At 38.0% G+C, this 25,477-nt stretch overlaps 1 protein-coding gene across 3 annotated transcripts in view; it reads right to left on the bottom strand.

Moving 5' to 3' along the window:
• Nucleotides 1-619: 619 nt before the first annotated feature.
• The window catches only part of Cdk17 (cyclin dependent kinase 17), a 77,186-nt gene continuing 52,328 nt past the window's right edge, over nucleotides 620-25,477 (bottom strand). For all 3 annotated transcript variants that reach the window (XM_076919999.1, XM_076920002.1, XM_076920000.1), the window contains 14 exons: nucleotides 22,604-22,737; nucleotides 21,173-21,298; nucleotides 17,448-17,504; nucleotides 14,875-14,989; nucleotides 13,915-14,009; nucleotides 13,461-13,523; nucleotides 11,428-11,551; nucleotides 7,931-8,051; nucleotides 6,189-6,286; nucleotides 5,584-5,689; nucleotides 4,837-4,879; nucleotides 4,081-4,171; nucleotides 2,913-2,990; nucleotides 620-2,375 (listed from right to left, as the gene is read on the bottom strand). In XM_076919999.1, the coding sequence (XP_076776114.1) occupies nucleotides 2,338-2,375; nucleotides 2,913-2,990; nucleotides 4,081-4,171; nucleotides 4,837-4,879; nucleotides 5,584-5,689; nucleotides 6,189-6,286; nucleotides 7,931-8,051; nucleotides 11,428-11,551; nucleotides 13,461-13,523; nucleotides 13,915-14,009; nucleotides 14,875-14,989; nucleotides 17,448-17,504; nucleotides 21,173-21,298; nucleotides 22,604-22,737 (1,289 nt within the window). In that variant the 3' untranslated portion in view covers nucleotides 620-2,337. The remainder of the gene's footprint in view (nucleotides 2,376-2,912; nucleotides 2,991-4,080; nucleotides 4,172-4,836; nucleotides 4,880-5,583; nucleotides 5,690-6,188; nucleotides 6,287-7,930; nucleotides 8,052-11,427; nucleotides 11,552-13,460; nucleotides 13,524-13,914; nucleotides 14,010-14,874; nucleotides 14,990-17,447; nucleotides 17,505-21,172; nucleotides 21,299-22,603; nucleotides 22,738-25,477) is intronic.

The raw sequence follows: 25,477 nt of genomic DNA, 5'->3' as shown, positions 1-25,477 counted from the left end.
AGTTAATATCATAAAGAGGTAAAAACAATATGAATGGTCGTGAGTCTAAAAGATAGATTATAATATGGTATTAAATATTCTTTCAAATTAAGCTGATAAAATGCCCTAGTGAAGGACCCTGGATATGCTGAGTGGATACAGCACCTCTTACCTTCAGAATTCTTGTCAGTTTAAGGGGCTTGTGAGAGCTCCAGGTTCAGTCTTTCCAAGTGTTAAGTCTCTTCTCTGCAGTTTCCAGGATCAGGATGAGGCTGAAATGTTAACAACAAAAACAACCTACACATGCCTATTTGTTTGCTAAATTTCTTAACAGAAAGTCCTTAGACCCCCCCCCCCCAGAAAGAATTTTAAATAATGCCTGCATGTATCTCTTTACTTTTTATATGCAAGAATCAAGCTTACTGACAACTAAGGCCAATTTGCAAATCAAATCAACAAATCTGATACTTCATAAGAAAAATATCTCAGGAGATCACATAAGACACTCGCCAAACAGTCGCACAGACATAAAGCTGCTGTCACTTTCAGCACAGTGACATCTTGTTACTTGATAATGATATCATGAAAGGAAGATGACCCCAAATGTGCACAGCTTTCCTTCCCAATAAAGAACAGTGACTCCACAAAAATCACATTTTATATAACACAGAGATTTAGTTATTATAAATTTCAAAACAAATGAAGGAATTTTCACATAATATTTATAACCTTCAAAGTACAATATTAATACATGTCTGTCAGTTAGAAATAACAGCAGTTAGGCTACAGGGCTTAACATAAAACCAGCTGACAACTGTGAAAAGCAGCAGTGGTCTGATATTCACCATTACACATGAATCTGTTTCTTCCAGAACTTTCTTTTAAAAAAAAAATTAAAATTTCAGTATTGTGAAATATTAAAATAACATCCCCAAACATGCCACAATCACTATTCACAAATAAAGTTAAAAATGAAATTTACAAAAACTCACTTAATACTGTTAAATAACAAACAATAAACTACAGGATTTCCTGAACAGAAATGAGAGGACCCTGAATGTTTACAGTGAATGGCAGGACAAAAATTAAGTTATAACTATTTTCATGATATAAGGCAAAAACTTACATGACCATTTCAGAATATACCAATTAAGATTTATAGTTGTAAGATGCATTAACCAATAGTCCTTAACAATGAATGCAAGTGCCTAAGACACTGTTACCAACACCAAGTGTTTGTGATGTTCAAGGAGATGCATGATTCCAGTGACACTGCTGGTGTCTCTGAGGAGCAGACAACACCCACGAATGCTAACGCAGGCCTCTGGGCTCCTCTCTCTCATTTCTAATTCATCATGGCTCCATTTGAGGAGAGAGTACAGCTTTCAGCTGATTCCAAGTGAATGCTACTGAAACACACACAGCCCCCAAATCAAAGAAACGGCTCCTCAAAATGAAGTATCATCTAATAAAAGAAATGTGCTTAAGACAAACAGCAGCAAGGCCTTTCCTGTTTGGATGACTTATGCGGTTAAATTTTAACTGAAAGCACAGTGTAAGAGAGTTAATCAAGTGTAGGAACACACAAATATGCAGTAGACATTTCAAGAGAAGGAATAGGTAAAAAATAAATAACTCGGTGTTTTAGTTTATTGGTGTCTGATGTGGGAACCCAAAATGTCTGCTCTCCATTTGCCTGAATCAACCCCGCATTACATGCTTCCAAAACACACTGTGCAGTTTGCCTCTCAGCTACGCTAGTGGCCAATGCTCCTAAGAAATTATGTGTAGCACGAACTTCAAGTGTTCACGATGGCTCACTATTTTACTGCTAAGCAAAGCTAAATATACATCCCAGGAAACACTGCAGTTTAATTTTTTTTTTAAAAAAACAAACAAACAAACAAACAACAACAAAATGCAGCAGTCAAACAATTTGTGAGGAGAACCAGATGCGTTCACATACACTAAAGCCACTGCAGCTTCTTTAGGCGTTCAACTGTTGTGTTAAATAAACAGACAGTAGTTATTTAGCAGCACTGATTCCGTAATAAATAATGCACTGTGTTTCTCAGTCCTGCACAAATCTGCAGCTACAGTTACATTGATAGCTGTAACCTACTGGCTCTACTGGCAGAGAAGACCTTAAAACCAACTGTACAAAAAAAAAAAAATTGTCACACTGTGACAACAAATATAAAAACAATCTGTAGGTCTGAAATAAAAAGACTCCACTGGGAAGAGGACAGTGCAGACACACGGAGATCCCAAGTCCAGCACAAGAAATGACCGCCTTCAGCTCTGAGTCCATGGCTGATAAGAAAGGCTGGGGCTGGGCTTGAGACCAAGTTACCAGACTTAAAAGAGCATGCTCTGTCTTCTGTTCTTCCCATGTCCTAAAATATAAAGTCATCTTATGAGGCAGTTCAAGGTTCAGTTTTTTTATCCCACATACAGTATTTGGTGAGTCTAGGAAACTAACGTTCCCACCAGCAAACGCTAACATTCCACGGTAAGAGTGATCAGCACTGTCTTAAGTGACCTTTGTGTTGATGGGGTCAGTCTACAGCTTCTAGGCTTCCAAGTGATGAAGCTGACGACTAGGCAAGCACAAGAGGTGTCTTCTGCCTCGGGCACCAGGGGTGGCGTGTGCAGAGGTCAAGCCAGGTCACTTGTGAAAGGTCTCTGTGCCATCTGCAGCTTTCAGGATCCCTGACTTGACTGAATCACATTTCTCTGTGAAGATTTACTGAGCTGCCCACATCATACAGAACAGCAAGTATGTGCAATTCTAAACACACAGAGTTGTGGGGTGCACTGTACAGTTTTGTTTTTACATCAATAATTTGACTGATCAATTTATAAACCCAAACCTTGGTTCCACGCAAAAAAAATTCATGATCGACATGTGAAATGGTTTATGACAAACACACCTGTCTCTGGATAGGAAGAATTTCGAAAACCCGGGTCCTTTTGCAACTGAATCTCTTTCAAACTGAATATTGATACGCCTAAAATGAACAGACAGAAATCACCAGATATTAATGACATATCTAGATCAACTGTAATTATTCAAAAGGTGCATAATGATTCAACAGCAAACATACATACTGTGCCCCACAGAAACATTTCCCATCTGTCCCTACGTTCTAAACAGAAAACCAAATTCTATGCAAGAAGTTTTGTGGATTTTTCTGATGGGTTTTGCTACTGACTGTTCCGTGACTCTCAGTTAACAAGCACTACCTAGTGAAAGGGAATGGGGAGGTAGTAATAGCTTTCATAGCTGAGTTCCCAAACACTGTCTCTCCCCCCAACCCCCGCTCAGCCCACTTTAAACACTGGACTAATTTAAGACAGCATGGACAAAATTAAAGAGTTACCGCAGGCCTGGGAAATTTTCTACTCTAGTGATTTTGATAATAGACTCACTAATTTCTTAGGGCTAGGACAGCTACAGGGCTAGGACAGCTACAGCAACCACAAGAAAGGGAAACTTTCTTTGTATCTTCTCAGGAAGGAAATCACTTTCATGAGGAAACCATCTTGTTACTCTGACTGTGCTTCACTCATCTTTACAGAAAGCCGTGTGTGTGTGTGTGTGTGTGTGTACACTCACTATTCTGACTAGGCTGACCAGTGAGCTCTTGGGATCCCCACCCTGCCAAGTCCTGTGGTTACAGTTGTGCAGGTCACAGGAAGCTTGGGGACCTGAACTCAAGTCTGTATGCTGCTTGGCAGACACTTTACTCATGGCACCACCTATCCAATCTAGAAAACCACTTTTAACAGAGAAATTGAGCCACATTAGGGCTACGGATGATGTTGCCAGCATATTCTAATTTAAATTAAGGAAGATTAATGATTCACACTCAAATATGACTGATTTCTTAGTGAGTAGAGACAATGTACTCAATTTACAAGACATGAAGAAGAAAAACAAGCAAGAAAAACTTCCTTGGAAAAATTACGATCTGATTACAAAAAAGGACTAAAATCTTAGGTATAAAAATCAATAACCACTTCTTTTTAAACTCATAACCCTCCCGATACTCAATCCTAGACAAATGAATAGAAGGAACAAACATGAGGGCTTCTTACTTTCTGGTAAAGCATGTATTCTCGGTCCTAGACTGCGGAAGTACACATGTTTCATGGCCTCTTCTGCTGGAACCCTTTTCTTAGATTCATACTGTGAAAAAGCAAAAAGCACTTCATTAACCTTCTGTCTAATTACTGTAAAGAGGTGGAAAAAGATAAATTAGTATTTAGAACTATTTTAAAAAAATTCCTGATAACTCAATTTGACAGTTTTCTAACATTACTTTAGAGGACTGTGGACATGCAAAGTATGAGAATAATTCTATCTCAATTCCACAGTTCCTAACTGAGCCTCCTAATAAAAAAGTAGATCCCTTTCCTAAATGATACAACATAGATTTGCTCAAGATATCCATGCTTCCAACTCCAACAGACAGATCACGAATCACGGCTGTTCTAGGTTGAGGCCAATTCCCCAATTCCCAGACTCTCTTTGTGTTGTTCTGGTTCTACAATGAATGTTCTGGTCAGTGAGACTTGGGAAAAGCCTGTTCCTTCGAGATGTAAGAGAGTTAATACAGCCATTGCCACCCTGTCATCTCTTCCTGCTCTGGAGAAAACCGAAGAGTGCTATTTGAAAATGCAGCGGCTCTGGACTGCAAAAACCACCCTGAGCTGGCTCAAGTATTCTCAAAAGATCATAGTCATCTTATTGTTGCTAACAGGATTTAAGGGGTTACTACTGACTCGATTTTTCCTATGAGGAAAGAGACACTTAATGATCCATTTAACTTTAGAAAATAAGATGTGACTTACCTGAAGAAATTTTGTTATCAATTCAATTCCTTCAGAATCTAACCTAGAAACAAAAATAAAAAAATAAAAAAATAAAACAAATCAAAACAAGTGTCCACTTACTCTTTTATGATAGAAACTTTCCAGATAAAATTATTTTCCAAATGCTTCCATTTGCCAAATCTAAGTGCCCCAAAATAGCTATCTTTACTGCTTTCAAAGACCCAAATCTGTTTATTCCTAAAAAACTCATCTTGTCATTTGCTTGAGAACAAAGCACGAATGGGCTGCCATTTACAATTTCAATATTCAAGAAAAATCTTTAACACTATAGAAATTTTGAAGTTAGCACTCTATCCCCAAAGTAACCTCTATTATGAGGAAAGTTTAAACAGGGTACAAATATTCAGTGTGCAGGCACGCCAAAATATCACTGTCATAGCATATAGGTAAAAACACTGAGACAATGACCCCAAAATATATCAATGGGGTTCAAAAATAGAGACAAGCCATCAAGAAAATTATATAAAACAATCTGCTAAGCAATGGGAACTATAAAGTATTAAGTTCAGAAAAACCTCAGTAATAGGGCTATGAGACCAATGACATAACCAGTGCAGCCCCTAGGCAGGAGGCTGTCTGGGTCTCTGTGGATCTATCTACGTATGCTCTGGAATTCTAATATATGCATTGAATAAACTTGGACATCAAACGAGTGCACTGAGTCACAAGAGTCTGGCCCGCCCTTCCCACGTAAGAAACAAATACCTGGGTGCATGATTAATGAGGGGCTGTGGCTTGTATTTTGGGAAGTTGTAGTTCTTGAATTCATCATTTGAAGAAACACCTGGCCAAGTTTCCTGAGACGGAGTTCCTGAATTAGAAGAATAAATTCATGATAAGCATTTAAATTATATATGTGCAAACATATATCAACAGGCATAGTAAGAACTATCCTTAAGAACATAATACTTTTATTAAATGATTTAACTTTTTCAATTGAAATTAAAATAGTGTGTGTGTGTGTGTGTGTGTATACGTACATACATACTTAGGGATACTACATACATATATGTGGACTGAGGCCCATGCAAGTATGTCCTAACTAGGATAAAATCCCCTTTCTATCCACATGACATCACCTACACTAGGAATAGTTCTTAACAATATGTATAAGGTCAGCTCTTCTCTCATGAAACCTTTGTGAAAGGAAGCTAAATGAGTTAGCTTGGAAGATCCCCCCAACCCAGCTGCAGTTCTTATCAGAAGAGCTACGGCTTCGTGTACACACATATGCTTTACAGACGCAGACGCAGTCCTAATTTAACTAGTCAACTGCAGGCGTGAATCATGGGAAAAGACTTCTTTCTTACCTAGTAGTCGAAATATTAAGTGCAGCTCATCTTCCACAGTCGACCCTGGAAACAGTGGTCTTCCTGAAGCCATTTCAAAGAAAATACAGCCAACTCCCCTTTAAAATGGATCATTTAAAGAGAGAGAGAGAGAACATCAATTTATTTACACATTGGTTAGCACAAAATATTTGTTCTTAAGATTGCCTTTCTGGAGCATTTTAGATCAGGCTCCCAAAAAATTTTCTGTGCAGATACTTTTGAATCCAATGTATTCAAATTTATTAAATTTACAATCTTGACTTACATGCTACTAATCCTTTTCCCCACTTTTTTTTTTTTTTTGGTTTTTTGAGACAGGGTTTCTCTGTGTATCCCTGGCTGTCCTGGAACTCACTCTGTAGACCAGGCTAGCCTCGAACTCAGAAATCCACCTGCCTCTGCCTCCCAAGTGCTGGGATTAAAGGCGTGCGCCACCACTGCCTGGCCTCCTTTTCCCCACTTAAAACTTCTAGCTTTCTTTTATGTAAGATTCTCAAAGAATAAAACAACACTAGTGATGGAGCGCTGACTATTGCTATGGTAATCTGGGAGGTAACCGTGGCTACGGCAGCTCACGGATAAGTGAATGAATGATTTGTATAGAGAAGTGAATGAGTGATTTACACAGAGAAGTGAACGAGTGATTCAGAAAGAAGTGAATGAATGATTCACTCAGAGAGAAGTGAATGAGTGATTCTCTCAGAGAGAAGTGGGTAAGTGATTTGTGACTGATGCAGGAAGCAGTGACTACAGCAGAGTGCTAGGGACTGTGTGTAAGGGTGGGAAGAGGAGGATGAGGCTCAGATATCAGGCATTGTCATTTAGGAACTATATGGTACAGGCAAGGTTACGATGCAGTACTTCCCAAGGGCCCACAGCCAGGAAAACTGCACAGAACTGAAAACAGCACACAGGAAATAAAATGGCACATGGTTATAAGAAGCAATATGATGGTCCCTCAAACATTTTAAAATACAGTTGCTATCTCACTTTTGGGTACATAGCAAGAGAGCCCCACACAGCATCTTGAAACACTTAAGTACATCCCTGTTAAAGTAGCATCGCTTACAGTGGTGAAAGATGGAAGAGACTCAAACACCTACCATTGCTGAACAAGTAAACAAAGTGTGGTGTGCACGCACAAGGACCCAAGGAGACAAACTACAGACAGTGCTAATGGATGGTGAAGATACCATGGTAACCGAGAAGAGATGAGTAAGTCAGTAACAGACAGACAGATACAGCAGGATCTCACTTGCATGAGGTACTTGTGACAGGTAAATTCAGAAACAAGAAGTGGTGTGCTGGTTACTAGGGACCAAATAAAAATGTTAAAATGGTTTGTCTAACAAGTAAAATTTCAGAGTTTTAAAACAATTTAAAATAGTCTGTGGATGCCCTCAGAGGTTCTGGGAATACCAAGCTTGATTTCCAGTACCCATGTCAAGTGGCCCAGAAAAAGAAAAAAAAAAAATTAAAAGAGTTAAAAAGTTTCGAAGTTCTAAAGATGGATGGTGGAGACAGTTGTACAACAATGAGGAGATGAAGGTGGTAGACTTGATATTTAAATTTAAATAGTTTTATTTCCAAGCCTCAATTCTTACTCACTGCTCAAAGGCATATTAACTCTTTGAAATAACTCTTTAAAAATAAATATTTGTCAGTATGTCCTGTTAACAGCTATACACTCTCAAAACTGCAAATGGCAATGGTGTATTTACCACATGTCGATCTGTGTGGAGTATTCTGAGGAACCAAGAAGTACATCAGGTGGTCGATACCACAGCGTGACAACTTCATTTGAGTAGGTCTTTGTGGGAACTGACTTGGCTCTGGCTAGTCCTTTATGGAGAAAAGAAAACAAAAGAATTAAATATACTGAGATCCATTAATATTCTGAAGGTCTTAGCCCCTACTGTCACCATGACTCATTCAAAGAGATGCCAACTCTATAGCATCCTGCAACTTCAAAAAAGTAGTTTACAATTTTTGTTGAGTGTATGTAGTCCTGGGCCAAGTCAATATTATATACAATTAAACTGAACACAGTAATTATACAAGAGAGACTAAGCTAGTGCAGTGTCTGTCTGAGTTCATCTAAACTTAAGATATTTTCTGTTGAGTCATGAGGCCAGAATTATTTCTGACTGGAATTAACCCAAAATAGTTCACTGACACTGAGGCACAGTTTTCTTGCTACAGTTATAAGCTATCTATCATCTTTTAAAGTCCAATCACATTTATTTGCTATACTATTTTTTTAAAAATTCAAATCTCAAAAATCACTGGTATAGGACCACTTGGATTTTACTGGAAATTTCCTTGAACCTATTTGGAGATTTCCCTGGAATAAAATTCAGCAGTCTTTGTCCTTTTTTAATGACATAAGTGAAATGAATAACTTCAGAAAAAGAGGCCTTGATACTTTGGGATAATACCAACTGCTGTAAACAAAAGTGTGCCTTGACAACCTCGTGTGGACTCCACTGTGTCCAAAAAGATAGAGCGACTCACAACCTTCTTGCTTGGCACTGGTGGAGAGTTGGCTCCCCATCGTCTCTAGACTGCGGTCACTGAGTTTACATCTAAAGAAACATAACCTTATTTTTACCATACATTTTGTTTCAAGTAACGAGGGTACTTAGGCTAAGATTTTTGTTATATAAGACTTTATGTATCTTATTAAAAATACTGAAGAAGAAAAATGTCATAAACAGTATTTCAACACATCATTAAATTGGTGTAATGCAGACATTTTATTAATTACAAATTGTTACCCTAGCATTCCAGCTTGATATAGTCATGTCCAACAAATTATTTTTCCACACATTTTAGCAATTAGCAAGGTGTAGGGCAGCTCTCTGATTCCTCTTCCCTGGTTTTTTGAGTCACTATACTATAGTGACCGTAGTTTTTTTGTGTGTGAATTCTACTGACTATAATATTAGAATTCTCAGAGGACTAGAGAGTAAGTGAAAGAGGCAGAGATGTAGTTCCCTGACATGGCTTGCATATCATATTTAATTAAGACTCTGACTTTGATCCCCAGCACAACCAAGGGGGGAAAAAAGGAAGAATCAACCAACAGTGGAAATATTCAAAATTAAAGAACAGTCATTACTGGAATGTATATATGTATTTGCTATGCAACAACAACAACAACATGCCATGGACCAGAAACATGATGACTGTGCTGTGAAATTTGCTTTGTGGAGGTTAAAAGCAAAAATTTAAAGTATTAGATTCAAAGTATTGCCAGATAAAAATGTTCTGTGGTCTTTAACACCCTTTGCATAATTCCATGAGAGCTGCATGAGAAGCAACCTGGCAAAGAAATGGACGGGGAGCAGGGGCAATAATAAGAGAAATAACATGCACGACGCTCAAGAAGTAGTTATGTAATTTATATAAGCAGACAAAGTTAACCTGTAGCGTGTGCTTCGATCTCAGGTAGGCAACGACAAATCCCTTTCAAACAAACGACAAAGTACTAAATAAACAAATGTCCATGAATAGCCAGGGCAAATCCAGTATTCAGTAAGAATGAGTTTTTAACTTGTTACTAACAGGACACTTGGGGAAAAAATCTCATATTTGTAAAATGTAGCAGACAGTCCTAATGCAAAGCTAACATCACTTATTAAAATAATTCAAATTCTAAGTATACAATTCAAAAATCAAAGCTACTCTAAAAATGTTCTTCCAATAGAAAAAGAGTTTACTTCCTAGAATCAAAAAGCATGTTACTGCACTTTATTTTCAAGTCCCATAAAATCAGATTAGCCAAAGGGAAATACAATTGCTAGTTAAATCCTCAAGCAGATAATAAAAGCAGTCAAATGGTGGTTGGCAGATGGGGGTGTGTGTGGGGGGGGGTCACCTTTCAGAGGCAGCTTCCAGGCCTCAGGGTCTGGCATAAGCATTTCAAAATTAAGAACCCCAAGTGCTTTTAGTTACTTGCATCATTGATATTTACCATATTTGTAAGCTAAACGTGAGAAAACTTAAAGCTATTTATTTACAGATTAAAAACAAGACACAATCAGGTGCAAAGACCCTGTCCTATAATCGTGTAATTCAAGAGACCTCGGCAGGGTGCTCATGGGTTTGAGGACAACATGGGTGCACAGTGAGACCTTAACTCAAAACCAGAAACACTCCCGACCTCCAATGCTTACCATCACAACAGGCTGTCTGCAATACTATCTTTATAAAAAGTGATTTTCCAAGGCAAAAAAAAAAAAAAAAAAAAAAAAAAAATCTTAGATTCCTATTAATTATTTTAAATTTCATGTTAATAAAGGACAACTGGATACCATTTTCTTTGATATACATGGTATATACAGGACATCACATCAAATTTGTAATTGCTCACATACATATGACAAGAATAAACGGCACAGAGACCAAGAGAGAAAGGAGGACTCTGTACATGGCCCCCACATGCCACCTGATCCATCTATAACACCTGCACCTAAGGCTCAGGGAACATTTCCACAGAGGAGTCAGAAAGACTGAAAGAGCTGGAGGAACAGGAAATCTGCTGAGAGGACACCTCCCAGAAATGTCAGGGAAGATACACCCATGGAATAGCAACAAAGAACTGCCTAACTCAGGCCTGAAGGACAACAATTCATTTTTTAAAAAAAACAAATGTCAAAGTCTAAATAATCACTCTATTGGTGACTTAAAAAACCGGTGTTTTTTTTTTTTTTTTTTTTAAAAAAAGGACCCTCTAATAATCTTTCTCTTTAGATTACCATTGTTTCTGTGTGAGGTCAATGTCTTCATTTTATCACAAGAAATACTGTAATGACTTATACTTTAGGCTGAAGACTTAGGAAAATAGACTTTACTGCAGCACCAAGTATCCAAGTATAACTGACACTTCCCCTGACGATGTTAGCAGTGAAGACTACACATGTTCTGCCCTGAGCTCCTCGAACACACCAAGGAACCAGCCATGCTACTTCTTACTGGTATTCCTTGGGGCAAAGAGTGACCCAGGAAGAAGCAAGGAGCAACACTGTGATTCTGAGCGTGAATTTATCTTTAGAGAGCCTGGAAAGTCTTGGAAGCTCTAGAAGTCTAAGCATGCTAGGAACACATGCATGTTAAAGTTCATCACTAATAAACCAGTCACCTAAATTCCATCACGCATCTCTGAGCTACAGAGAACAACAGTGGACGTATTTATGAATATCTTATCTCTCCATACCAAAGTCAGCCAGCTTTAGTTCCCCTCTCTCATTAATGAGGAGGTTCTGTGGTTTCAAGTCCCGGTGCAATACTTTTCTTCTATGGCAATATGCCAAACCACGGAGAATTTGGTACAGGAACAGCTACAGAAACAAATGAAAAGCAGTCTTAAAGATAATGTAATGGGTCTTGCTATAAAAAAAAAAAATCAAGTAATTAAAGCCAATGAATGTGACATCTCTTCCTCGTACAGCTATTTTCTGAATTTGATTGCTCACTGTTCAATTTAAAACATCAACTAGTTTTTAACCTAATGAGAATCAGGAAAATAAATACTACACATAAAACTTAGAATAAAAGCAGTTCATTGGTTGGAGACCTATAGTTTGATTATAGGATTCTGTTGTAACAACCAACCAAACCCTGCCACTGATTTCCTCTTTCCAACACACGCATGCACACACGCACATGCACACGCACACTTCCCTGATCTGGGGCAGCATCAACTTAAAAGGGCAACACATTTAATGGTTTTCTGAAGAGTCAATCTATCAGAAGAGAAAGATGCTGTGTAGCTCTGGCAAGCCATTTGCTATAGAAATAAGCGGTTCCTCACCCACCTCCTGAGCGCCTCCTACTCACTCTTCAAACTCCACTGTGATTCAGAAAGGGACCCTGGCACTATTGTACTCTGAATGATGAGAAAAGGGACTAGCTTTTGTGTATTTTAGAAGAAGGAAAGCGTTTTGAGTCTTTGTGGTTAGAAAAAAAAAAAAAAAAGAGTCTGCATACAGAAGATGCAGTGTCTTTAGGTCACTGCGCAGGATTCAGAGAGGCCTGAATGAGTTCTCAGAAGCAGTTTCCAGAGTTGCCATTGCTATGTTCTGAAAACTCCAGAATTATGATCTCAGTATCTGTCACACTCCTTGGGAAACGGTAAGTAATTTTATCAGACAAGAGAATGCTTTCCACCTTACAACCGCCATATGGACCTAACTTAAAAAGCACAGACTTTGCAAACCTTTATCAAATTATGACAGCTAGACTCTACTTTCTTGCTATAAGTAGAGAAAACAAAATTAGCAGAACAAAAATATACAAATGTTATTCATAACATATTATAAAATATGATGACATATTAAAAAAAAAAAAAACCCTCATAGAATGCATAGAAATCCATTCAAAGTCCCGGTGTTAGCAATGAATTGGCTCAGAACAATGAATTAGTTCAGAGCACTCTGTTAGTAACAAAGTGGCTTTCCTCTACTTCCACCAAACTACCATTTAAAGAGAAAAAGTTAAATTTACTATCTACAGAATTAGAAATGTCTCAACCACACATGACACACACTGCCTCCTTCCTAAATAGGTTTCCCGGAACTGTTAATTTTGCATAAACAATTCTCTTTGATAAATTTAGGGTATGCCAGTCAGGCCAAAGACATCTACTGTGAAAATTCAGCCATGTTAAATGCTCTTACTTAAGTCACTTTTGAGTTTCATCCGATACTGTCTGTCTTAGCAAGCCTCTCCAGCGTTACTTGAATTCTTAGCTAGCCAATGCTAAGAAAACGTACTGATATTCTTCTGATCACACACATCTATTTCTAGCACAGCTATGAAGAGACCTGTAAGTCTCGGGCCTTGTAAGTGTCTGACCTTGTCCAACTGATTATCTTAAACACTACTTTAAATATATCAGTGAAGTGGATCCTCAGCAGGGTCTTTCACAGCGTGTACCCATGATTTGTATTTATTTTAAGGGCTTTTTATCCTGAATAGACTTGGATATCCATCCTACATATATATAAAGGAATGAATTGTTGTCCAAGAAAATGTCAAAAATGTAAAAGACCTTTAAAGTGGAGCAGCACTCCAAATGATCTGGTTTTTAACAGCTCTAGTACAGTCAACAGACACTGAGTAAATATGCTTGGACAACAGTAGCCTAAAAACGCCAATGGGAAATTACATATGAGGCCAGTCTAGTTGCTTGGGCACTACAGTCCAGCTGTGCTTTACATAAGGCTTAGAAGTACATGGAAAACAAACCTTGACGTTGTGCATGCTCATGATGTTCCCACAGTCATCCATGTACTGCTTCAGGTCTTTGTCCTGAAAAGATACGGCACTTTACCACATGACACGATTCTGGGAAGGCATGGCTGGTTAACTTCAGAGGTTTTTTAGTATTTATTCTATATTGGAGGTGCACACATATGTGCCATGGACAACCCCAGGGAGTTGATTCTATTCTATGTAAGTTCCAGGTATAGAACACAAGTCATCAGTCATGGTGGTCAACACCTTTATCCATGGGGCCATCTGCCCAGCCCAATGGTGTTCAATTTTTAAAACTAAGTTGCTTTTCAAGGAAACATACAGAATTCATTACACCACATTTAAACACCAATAGTTAAACAACAATGTCCTTGAGGCTGTTAAAAGGTCCATCTTTCTATTATATTAAAGCAAAACAGAATGCTAAATTGTATTAAATGCTTACCAGGTACTCAAAGACCAGAGTCAAAGATTTGTCTGTGTGAACAATGTCATGCAACGTTACTATATTTGCATGTTTTAAATCCTTTAACAGTGAAACTGAAAAACAAAAAAGAAAGGGAACTTTTAGTCTGCGGTAGCCAATCTATAAGAACCCGAAGTTTTAAACCAAAGTTGACTGTGTTTAAGATAAAGCCCAAAGTTTAAAGCAGACAGCGAGGGTGCAGGCCTGATGGTGGAGGCAGCAAGGTTCTGATTCCTTCTTTGGTTGTGTGGTGTAGGTCTGAGACTGTACTTCCTGAAACCATCCCCGAAAGTACAACCCAGCCTCTCCTAACTTCATGTCCGCTGTTGAAGCGCTGACACTTACTGCGATACAGAGCACAGGGTGCCTTTTATTCGATGATTTTTGTGCTTTTTGTTTTGCTCTTTTTCCCCTTCCTGTTTGTTCTTAATTTCATCTTATTATTTTTATGTCTACTGGTATTTTAATGAGAGACAGAAAACCACAGTGTGGAAAAAGTGGGGAGGTGCTGGGAGGCGATGGGGGGGGAGGGACCATAGTCAGAATATACTGCATGTGCTGTGTATATTTTCAATTAAAAATCTGACTGTTAAAAACAAAATGGTCATGTTTATATGCTATTTGTTTCTTATATTTAGTAAAATTTATTGATGTAGCTAATTTATAGTTGCCATGGTCTCTCTACAACAACACAGAAATTTTTCCTAGGTCAATATTTATCTGTCAGAGATTTTTAACAGCTTTGTAAGTTTTTCACTATAAGTTACACAATAATACAATTGACTACTTCCTTTCTGTTGAGTATTTTGGTTTTAAAAACTAACATTTGCAAGATCCAAAAAAATGACTTCCAGTCACCGATTGTGTCTATACCCAATCACGTCTTACAAACAGTACTCTTAATACAGTTTGGAGCAAAAGCTCTATGTAACACTGTACCTTCTCTTATGGCTGTACAGGGCGCACCTTCCTCGTGTTCCAGGCGGATCTCTTTTAATGCCACCAAATTCTCTGTCAATTTACTTCTTCCTTTATATACTGTTGCATATGTGCCCTATAAAATATATTTTGAAGAACATGTTTAAGATGTGACAGCTGCCAGCAAGGTACTGCATGCCTTTCTTCAAGCACTTTGGGGACAGAGGGACTTGGAAGCCGAACTAGACAACACAGTGAGTTACAGGACAGCTGGGGATACGTGGTGGGACTCTGCTCAAAAAAGAATAAAGAGCCTTAACCTCAATTTCTAACTTCCAAGCATATTAAAGTCTGTCTTATAAAAAAAATCATCTTATTTGGTTTTTCTTACAGCAATGACTTAGTTCCATGCATACAATATCCATACCCTACCATACTATGGTGGTTCCAAAATAGAAAAATACATTTCCTATATATACTCTTGTGTTATTTCAGATTAACAACTGGATCAATGGATTTAATACCAAAGGCACTTAGGTAAAGATATATAAAAACCACAGGGCATGGAGCACTTTCAGTGAAAATGCAATGATAATGTTTTCTCACAAAAACCCAATCCACACCTTCACGCTTCTCAAAATCTGTGCACCTTAGCTCTCCTTAAAAAGCTCCCTGAAGGCTTGCCTGCTGGTTCCTGCCCTTGCTTACTGTGGCTCACAGGCCATTTATAAATTAACAGCAGTACAGGCCAAGACATAAGCTCAGGAAGCCAGAGCCTTGAGAATTTTCTCACCTTTGGTGAAGCACCTTCATTCCTACAGCCAGTCTTTGAAACTCATAAAACTTCCAAGCTGCCAGAGACTCTGTGAGTAGACAGTAGACACCTATCCCATTACTCACAGAGCACACAGCATTTGTGCTTCCTCAAAAGATTACACGTCTACTAAAAATATTAATTCCATCTTACCTGATGGAAGGTTTCAAGGACTAAGACAATTGTTCCATCTCGTTGTGTGGTCATTTCAGAGTCAGGTATATAATCTTTTAGGTAATAGCGGTCATTTCAGAGTTCAGTATATAATATTTTAGGTAATAGCAGTCATTTCAGAATCAGGTATATAATATCTTAGGTAATAGCGGTCATTTCAGAATTTGGTATATAATCATTTAAGTAACAGAGATCATTTCAGAGTTCAGTACATATTTTAGGTAATAGCGGTCATTTCAGAATCAGGTATATACTCTGCCAGGTAATAGCGGTCATTTCAGAATTTGGTATATAATCATTTAGGTAATGGTAATCATTTCAGAATTCAGTATATAATATTTTAGGTAATAGCGATCATTTCAGAATCCGGTATATAATTGTTTAGGTAATAGTGATCATTTCAAAATCCAGTATGTAACCTTTTAAGTAATAGCGGTCATTTCAGAATCAGGTATATAATATTTTAGGTAATAGCAGTCATTTCAGAATTTGGTATATAATCTTTTGGGCAATAGTGGTCATTTCAGAGTTAGGTACATAATCTTTTAGGTAACAGCGGTCATTTCAGAGTTCAGTATATAATATTTTAGGTAATAGCGATCATTTCAGAATCAGGTATATAATTGTTTAGGTAATAGTGATCATTTCAAAATCCAGTATGTAACCTTTTAAGTAATAGCGGTCATTTCAGAATCAGGTATATAATATTTTAGGTAATAGCAGTCATTTCAGAATTTGGTATATAATCTTTTGGGCAATAGTGGTCATTTCAGAGTTAGGTACATAATCTTTTAGGTAACAGCGATCATTTCAGAGTTCAGTATATAATATTTTAGGTATATAGTCTTTTAGGTAACAGAGGTCATTTCAGAATCAGGTATATACTCTGCTAGGTAATAGCGGTCATTTCAGAGTTCAGTATATAATATTTTAGGCAATAGCAGTCATTTCAGAATCAGGTATATAATATCTTAGGTAATAGCAGTCATTTCAGAATCAGGTATATAATATCTTAGGTAATAGCGGTCATTTCAGAATTTGGTATATAATCATTTAGGTAACAGAGATCATTTCAGAGTTCAGTACATATTTTAGGTAATAGCAGTCATTTCAGAATCAGGTATATAATATTTTAGGTAATAGCGGTCATTTCAAAATCAGGTATATAATATTTTAGGTAATAGTCATTTCAGAGTTAGGTATATAGTCTTTTAGGTAATAGCAGTCATTTCAGAATCAGGTATATAATATTTTAGGTAACAGCAGTCATTTCAGAGTTAGGTATATAATCTTTTAGGTAATAGTGGTCATTTCAGAGTTCGGTATATAATATTTTAGGTAATAGTGGTCATTTCAGAATTTGGTATATAATCTTTTAGGCAATGGTGATCATTTCAGAATTCAGTATATAATATTTTAGGTAAATAGCGGTCATTTCAGAGTTGGGTATATAGTTTTTTAGGCAATAGTGATCATTTCGGAATCAGGTATATAATGTTTTAGGTAATGTCTACAGCCTTTACTTTTCTAAGTTGGCAAGAATTATGGCCTAATTTAGTTCAGATAATAAGAAAATGTCTTACTTTTTAAATAAGGGTATACTTACCTCTCCAAGCTTTTCCAATTTGATGTAGGTTTCCATTTTCCCAAACCCAATTTCTGACTGAAAGCAAACAATTAGAAATTTAGCATCTCTTCTTAAAACTTTACTTCTTCTTTATCTTCTAACTCTATCTAACAAGTATAAAATTGTTGAACAGTTGTCAAGTTTAAAATACAATACATTTGATGTTAAAACATCAAAGTTTACAATTAAAATAGTCTATACATAAACTGGCTGATTTTTTTTGTTAATGAACATTTAAACCTCTAAAACTTTTAAGTATCACAGGCATTTAAACCCTGACGAGTCTGCAGAAGTCTCCACAAGAACTATTCTCAGAGTTTCATTATAATTATGATACACAGATGTCATGCTATAAAACAGATTACAACACTGCTTAATTTAGTTTTAGCAAACCAAAATTTTTAGTCACAGGTGGTATTACTGATGATTTTGTGGGGTGGTTTTTTTCACTCTTAATGTTTTTTTTTACGTATACGGTATTTTTAAGGGAAATAAATCTGGAAAACTCAAGTTTTAGAATCATTCTATCTACCTTATGTATGACTTGGTATTAATGATGATGAAAAAAGATGGGTAAAATTACAACAGAAATACGTTCCAAATACAAGTGAAGCTTTAAATTTCAATTTAAAAAAATGCAATAAACATTTAAGGATTATATAAAGTACTATAACTACAGAAGGTATCTGACCTGTGACAGCTGGATTCTAGACTATTTTTTATGTAAAAAGTTTAAGTAAAAAGCTAATTACCAAGATCATAGAAACGATATCAAAATGTTTTATACATAGGTATCCTTAGAGTTAAGATATTTTCATTTAAATGGCAGTGAATTTTTCTTGTTCCTTTTTACAGAGAGAACAACACTGTATTGAGAATAAATTCAAAGTAGAATGAACAAAACAGTATAAACATCATTGAAATATTTTAAAATACCATCATCAACAATGGAAGGCACATGGAAAAATGTTAAGTGTAAGCTGAACTTTTTCCCCTCAGGAATAGTGATGTCTTTTATCACTCATCTTGTTACAGTGAATAAATGCTACCATATCCTCTGGAAACATTCAATACATTTGGTCCACTAGTGATTATGACAAAAATATTCAGGTCTGCTGGAAGGATTACATAAGGTACTGTCAACAAAATGAGGGCTATATAAATGTTTTAGAGATAACTATAATACCAAGTACATATGGAATAAAATGTAACAGATGTATCAAAAGTTCATATTAGAGTCGCTCTTTTGAGATGAAATATAGGGACATTATTAGTATATACCAAACACATGAATACATGTTAATGTACACAAGTTCACAAACACACATGCACATTTAAATACACATATACACACAAAATAACTATAGTCAACAATAATTGTATATGTCAAAAGAGCTAGTATAATAATTCCTCACAAAGAAATAAAGAGTTGGTGATAAGTATGCTGCTTACTTTAATCAAAGCACACTGTATCCAAGCACTGAAATGACACACTGTGCCCTATAAATATGCAGATTCTGCCAATTAAAAATAAACATATATCTAGAAGAGAAAGTGAATAGTAAATTGTAATTATTAAAGTTATATTTGAATAAGCAGTTAGTCTATAAAAATAAATAGCATTACTGAGTTCTATTCACGAGATTGGCCAGGAAACTCAGACAGAAAGACTTACACCAGTCAAGTGGCTGTCAGATCCTGATTCAAAGAGTCAGATACACAAGTCTAAGACCCTCACAGAATTTTCAACTTAGTGGACTCAATTTTAAATGTAATTTTTAGAAAAATGTGCTTGCATTTGCATCTGTTGAACATGGCAGATTAATAACAGTCAGCAGCTTGTTGACACTCTCCTACAGAAATCAACAGAGCACAGAAGACACAGCTCATTCATCCCACATTTGCCAAGGACAATGCCAGGTGCTGAGCACACGGAGAAGACAGACCCCATTCCTGCTTTCTGGAGTTAACAATGCACGCCCAGTCTACCCTGGATTATTTTAGGACATAAAAAAACTAACAAGCTCATAGAGACTATTAGAAATGGCTCTAGAAGCCTTACATTTTAAAACAGTATCAAGACTCCGTAATTTGGTCATTATACAAATATTTTTATGGTAATTCACTCTAAGAAAATAATTTATTTTGTGACTTCATTACTTCAAGAAAATAACTTTTCACAGTCTAATCAAATCCCTATTTAGATGACCCTTACAACAAAGGCATACAAATATTAAAAATATTATACATAAAATAAATGAAAACTTATAGTAAGCCAACCTTCTAATAGCGTAACTTGTAAGTTAGGTAGCAAGCACTATGGGAGATTTGTAGCTTACTTTGGATCTAGTCACGTGACCAAAACCCATACAGGAATGCTGACAGAAGCCGACATGACAGAGCCTAAGACCAAGCTTAGAAACCATGGACATGAGGATGATAAAGTGTAGCACTCAGGAAGGACAGTGCAGGTATACAACTGCGCACCATACAATGAGAACAGACGGACAATGGCTACATACAACAAAACGGATGGGCTCAGACTTAACACTGAACAACACGAGACAACTACAGAAGCACATTTACGTATGTTCATACATGCTGTGATTTTATAACACTAGTACAGCAGCTTTATATAATATACAAATGTCTTGCATATTGCTATAAGCACATTTTATAACATATATTCACAACTACATAAAGTTCAAAGATCAAGTGATAGTATGTAGGAAACAGATTCAGGTACTATAGAACAGGTTTGTAATCCCAGCCATTAAGGAGGCTGAGCAAAGTGGGATGTGAGACCAGTCTGATATACACAGTCAATTCCAGACTAGCAAAACCCTCTCACAATGAAAATAAAGTATTAAATACTTCAGAAACAAATATGAACATGTTTGTGAATAAGAAGGCTCAGATAAAAAAAAAAATCACACTACAAAGAGTATAATTGATACAGAAATTATACAGTAGTATAATTGATTGATGACCATGTGTGTAAAACTACCTTTGTTATCAGAGAGCAGGAAGTATAGGTAAGCTGAGGAGTGAGGAGTAGTAAGAGAAAAGTAGTGGGAAAGTGTGTAAAGCTTTCATTTCTTCATCTGGGGACCGGCCACACAATACGACACCACCACAAACACACTCGGCTGTACACTAGAGTCTGCGCACTCTGCTGACACTCGGCTGTACACTAGAGTCTGCGCACTCTGCTGACACTCGGCTGTACACTAGAGTCTGCGCACTCTGCTGACACTCGGCTGTACACTAGAGTCTGCGCACTCTGCTGACACTCGGCTGTACACTAGAGTCTGCATCATCCCCCGGCTCACATCTAGCACACATGGTACACATATACCCAGCAGATACATTCAAAAGTAAGACATAACTCAAGTTCTGTTCCAGTCCACCCTTTAAGTATGAACAATGATGAAATGTACACAGTAATGTGCTAAAACTAAGTGAGTGACTTGAAATGTACATATAAAAAATAAACTTCAGGGCTGGGGTACAACCAAATGGTAGCATACTCGCCTGGCACATGCAAAAGTTATGAAAGGGCAAAAAAGAGAGGAAGAAAGAAAAGGAAGGGTGAGAAGGAGGAAGAGATGAAGGGAAAAGATTAAAGGACGAGGAGGAAAAGGAGTTACAACCCAGAAAAGCAAGCCAGCCGTGGTCGTGGCCCAGCTGAGGTCAGAACTTACTAAGGAAGCTCTGCGGGACCTGCGGCTCATGGGCTGGTCAAACGGCGGGCTGCTGATCTGCAGCTTCTCCAGGTAGCCGTCAGGTATCCGGATGTCTGCAGGCAGTGACAGCCGCTTATTCAAGTCCTGTGCAGAAAAGGGAGCAGGGCCTCAGACTTGGGAAGACAGGGGCCCAGAGGCGGGCCCAGCCGCATTATTCTTTAGTGATAAACCACTGAAGCTGGCTTGCAGTTACAAAGTTACTTAAGGCAAAAATACTTATTATAATCAAAGGCAGATAATATGGCTTGATACAAATAGGTTTTAAAAGACTCAATAGTTTCTTTAGCAAATTTAAGTGGAACTTCACTTTGAAATTATTCTACATGCAGAAATAAGCGTCTGCCACAGAATGTGATCTCTTACATAACTGGAAACAATGTGCAGGACTCAGTTCTCTCCTTCCGCCACCTGGGCTCCAGAGACTGAACTCAGGTTGCCAGGCTTGCTGGCAAGTGCTGTTACCTACTGAGCCATCTCTTTAGCTCCTGAAAATTTTATTTTAAAGCATGTTCAATATCTTTGCAGAAAGCTTTTTAACTTACAAGGTATACTGAAATAATAACAGTCGTAACAAAACTTCTGCCCTTAAAACTATAACACACATCTTTAAAGAAATGAATTGTTTGGGTTGTGTTTAGTATTTCTTTATGTGCATAAATCTTTTGTCAGCATGTATATGTGTGAACCATCTCTATCCTGCACCCTCAGAGGCCAGAAGGGAGCATCGGGTCCCCTGGAATCAGAGAACTGAACCTAGGTTCTTCTGCAGAAGCAGCAATGCGCCGAGCTGCTGAGCCATCTCTCCAGTCCCCAGCTCTTCTTTTACATTTATTATAAATGTATCATAAGGGTATATAGATATAATGTACCATAAAGGAGAAACTAACCAAGTAAGAAAACAAGCTGGTTCTAGTTTATTTATAACTTTTAAAGCAAATATATATATATATGGCTGGAGAGATGGCTCAGCAGTTAAGAGCACTGACCACTCTTCCAGAGGTCCTGAGTTCAATTCCCAGCAACCATATGGTGGCTCACGACCATCTGTAATGGGATTCAATGACCTCTTCTGGTGTGTCTGAAGACAGCTACAGTGTACTCATATAAATGAAATAAATAAATCTAGGGGGAAAACATATATATGAGTACTTAAAAAAAGTATGATTAAGAAAATGATTTCTGCAGAATGTGAACTTCAATTAGTGTACAGTTGCCTTGGGATAATAATTTGGAAAAAATAAACATTCAGACCACAGCTTACTAAGGCAAAGAAACAGCTCTTGTTTGAGTTCCATCTGTCTTCATGACGTTTCAAACGCACATTCCATGCGCCTTTACAAACACCAATATGCATACAATGGTTGTGTTTCCATTTTCTTAAATGGTTACCTCCATTGAGATCCGCCTATGTATACGATTTCTGAGGCAAACACCTGTAGGTGACTGGACTTCATCAGATGATGTCCCAGAAGCTTGGTCACTCTCACCATCTGATCCCATTTTCAGATTTTCATGAACAATATCTATATCAGAAAAGGAGGCACTGTTTACCTTTAAAGGATAAATCTTACTATCCAGTACACTTCACTATCATTACAAGTAAAATACAGACAGTCAACAAACAGAAATCACAATGTTGAAAGTCATCTGTGTTCTGGATACACAGGCATGCAAGCAGTTAACAGATCAAAACATCAATGTCTTACAAGAGAAATAAGAAATCTCAGGCCAGGTGTGCTGGTTGGTTTTTAATCAACTTGACACAAGCTACAGCCAACTGGGAAGAAGGAAATGTCAACTCAGAGAACATTACCATCAGACTGCCCTACAGGCAAGCTTGTGAGAATTTTCTTGATTAATGACTGACGTGAGAGAACCCAGACACTGTGGGTCCTTACTTGTATAAGAAGGCAGGTAGAACAAGCCAATAAGAAAGGTTCCTCTCCATGGTCTCTGCCTCAGTTCCTGGATCCAGGTTCCTGCCCTGCTTGAGTTCCTGCCCAGGCTTCCCTCAGAGATGTGCTGTGACACAGATGTGTAAGCCAAATAACCCCTTTGTCCCCAAGGTGATTGTGGTGTTTCTTACAGCAATACATGTTTTGGGGAAAGATTGTAGCAATGCTTGAAACTTTTGAGCTGGAAACGCCATTAGCGCTGGAAGCTTAATGATGATCAGTGGAAGCTACAAGGTAAGACACTGGGAGCAACACAAGATGGTGGAGGGGAAGACGCTGGGAGCAACACAAGATGGTGGAGTCTCAGAGGGAAGCAGACACTCTACCAGGCTTTTCTTATATTCTGAACTGAGAGTCTGTGGCTTCTGTCAGCTGAGAGTGAAAAGCAGCTGTGATCATGAAGAGACCTCAGCATCATGGAGGTGAAATCTGGGTCACCACAATAAGCTGTGGTCCAGAGGGAGCCGAAGCTTCGCCTCCAGGCCGGCGCCCAGTCTTGGTGATGTGTAATCGTCTCTCACGTGTTACTGGTTTTGGCAGTATGAAAGCTGCAGGATTGAAGGCGTAGCTGAGGCTTCCGTAGCTGAGGCTTAGCGCTCTGAGAGGCCACAGAGAGGCCATTGGTGGATGTGTAGTCTCAGCTGTGGTGTAAACCCCAGGATTGAGGACTCCTGGAGAGAGGCTGAGGCACCACGTGGAGAGGCACGGAAGAGCAGCTAGCTGTTGCCATGCTGAATGTATAGCCTAGTTACAATGAAAATACTAGAGAATCCAGGACTGTGGGAAAACCACCAAAGATACCAGGTGTGGAGTAGATCAACCTGAGCCTGTGAGATTAGCTGCTTGTGCTGTGGACAGCACAACAAGAAAGGTGGCAGAGCTACCCAAGTGCACGGGAGCCCAAGAGTGAATGAGTCCCAGAGGCTGAACACTTAGCTACAAGCTTTGATTTATACTGTTTTTGTTGTTGTTGTTGTTTTGTTTTGTTTTTATTTTTTTGGTTTTTGGTTTTTCGAGACAGGGTTTCTCTGTGTAGTCCTGGCTGTCCTGGAACTCACTCTGTAGACCAGGCTGGCCTCGAACTCAGAAATCCGCCTGCCTCTGCCTCCCAAGTGCTGGGATTAAAGGCGTGCGCCACCACCGGCCGGCTTGATTTACACTGTTAAAGGCTGGATTTCCTCTCATCTTATTGGAACTGTGTTGTGCCTTTTCCCTCTTGGAACAAGAAGTGTGTAACTCTTCTATTTTACAGCAGTTCAAATTGAGAGACCTTGGACTTTTAAGATACTTTAAAGACAAACTTTTTAAAAGGTGTTTGAATAGTTTAAAAAAAAAAAAACTATGGAACTTTTAAAGATATAGTATGTTTTAGAGTTATATAATAGCTATATTAGCACACTATCTTGGGGGAACACATGAAAGGAAAGGTTAGGGTTTAATAGTGACGTGTCTGTCAAGGTGACAAGGGGTTAACTGAACTGATTAGTTTTTTGCCAACTTGACTCAAGTTAGAGTCACTTGGAAAAGTCAGTTAAGAAAATGCCTCTATCACACTGCTCTGTAGGCAAAACATGTGGAGAATTTTTTTTTTTTTTTTTTTTGGTTAATAATTGATATTAAGGACCCAGCTGACTATGGATTCCAGGCGGCCCTCAGTTGTCTGAAAAGGCAAGATGAACAAGCCGTGTGTAGCAAGAGAGTAAGTAGCATTCCTCCACGGCCTCGGCTTCAATTGCTGTCTCCAGGTTCCTGCCCTGCTTAAGCTCCTCCCTTGGTTTCCCCCTCAGTGATGGACTGTAACAGGAAATGTTGAAGTCAAAACACAAAACCAAAAAAGAAAAAAATACCCTCTCTCCAAATTGCTTTTATTCATGGTGTTTCTCGTAGCACTACAGAGCAAACTATGGTATCTAGCATGGTGGCACAAGCATTTAACACCAGCACTAGGGAGACAGAGGTAGGAGGGGGAAATCTCTGTTTTCAAACTATGAAGAATTTTACAAGAAAAATAATTCAAGCTATTATCAAGAATTGAATAAAATTATATACTTGACACAGTTCTTGAGAATTACTCTAACTTTGCTCATTTTCCAGATTCTAGGAGACTTAAGAAAGTAACCTACTTTTAGACCAGGTAGATTAGGCACACAGCTGGACTAGAAACCTCGTCTTTTGCTTCTTACGACTATTCTCTCATTAGATATATCATTAGGTCAACAAGAAAATGGAGCTAACTCAGAATAGTCTTTAAAATATTTAAAAAGCTGCTACCCACCAGTAGCAAGACGGATGTGGTGGCACACGCCTG

Source organism: Arvicanthis niloticus, chromosome 22 (assembly GCF_011762505.2).
Source record: "Arvicanthis niloticus isolate mArvNil1 chromosome 22, mArvNil1.pat.X, whole genome shotgun sequence".
NCBI lineage: Eukaryota > Metazoa > Chordata > Mammalia > Rodentia > Muridae > Arvicanthis > Arvicanthis niloticus.
Note: the sequence above shows the minus strand (reverse complement) of the source record. Positions and strands in the feature narration are given on the sequence as shown.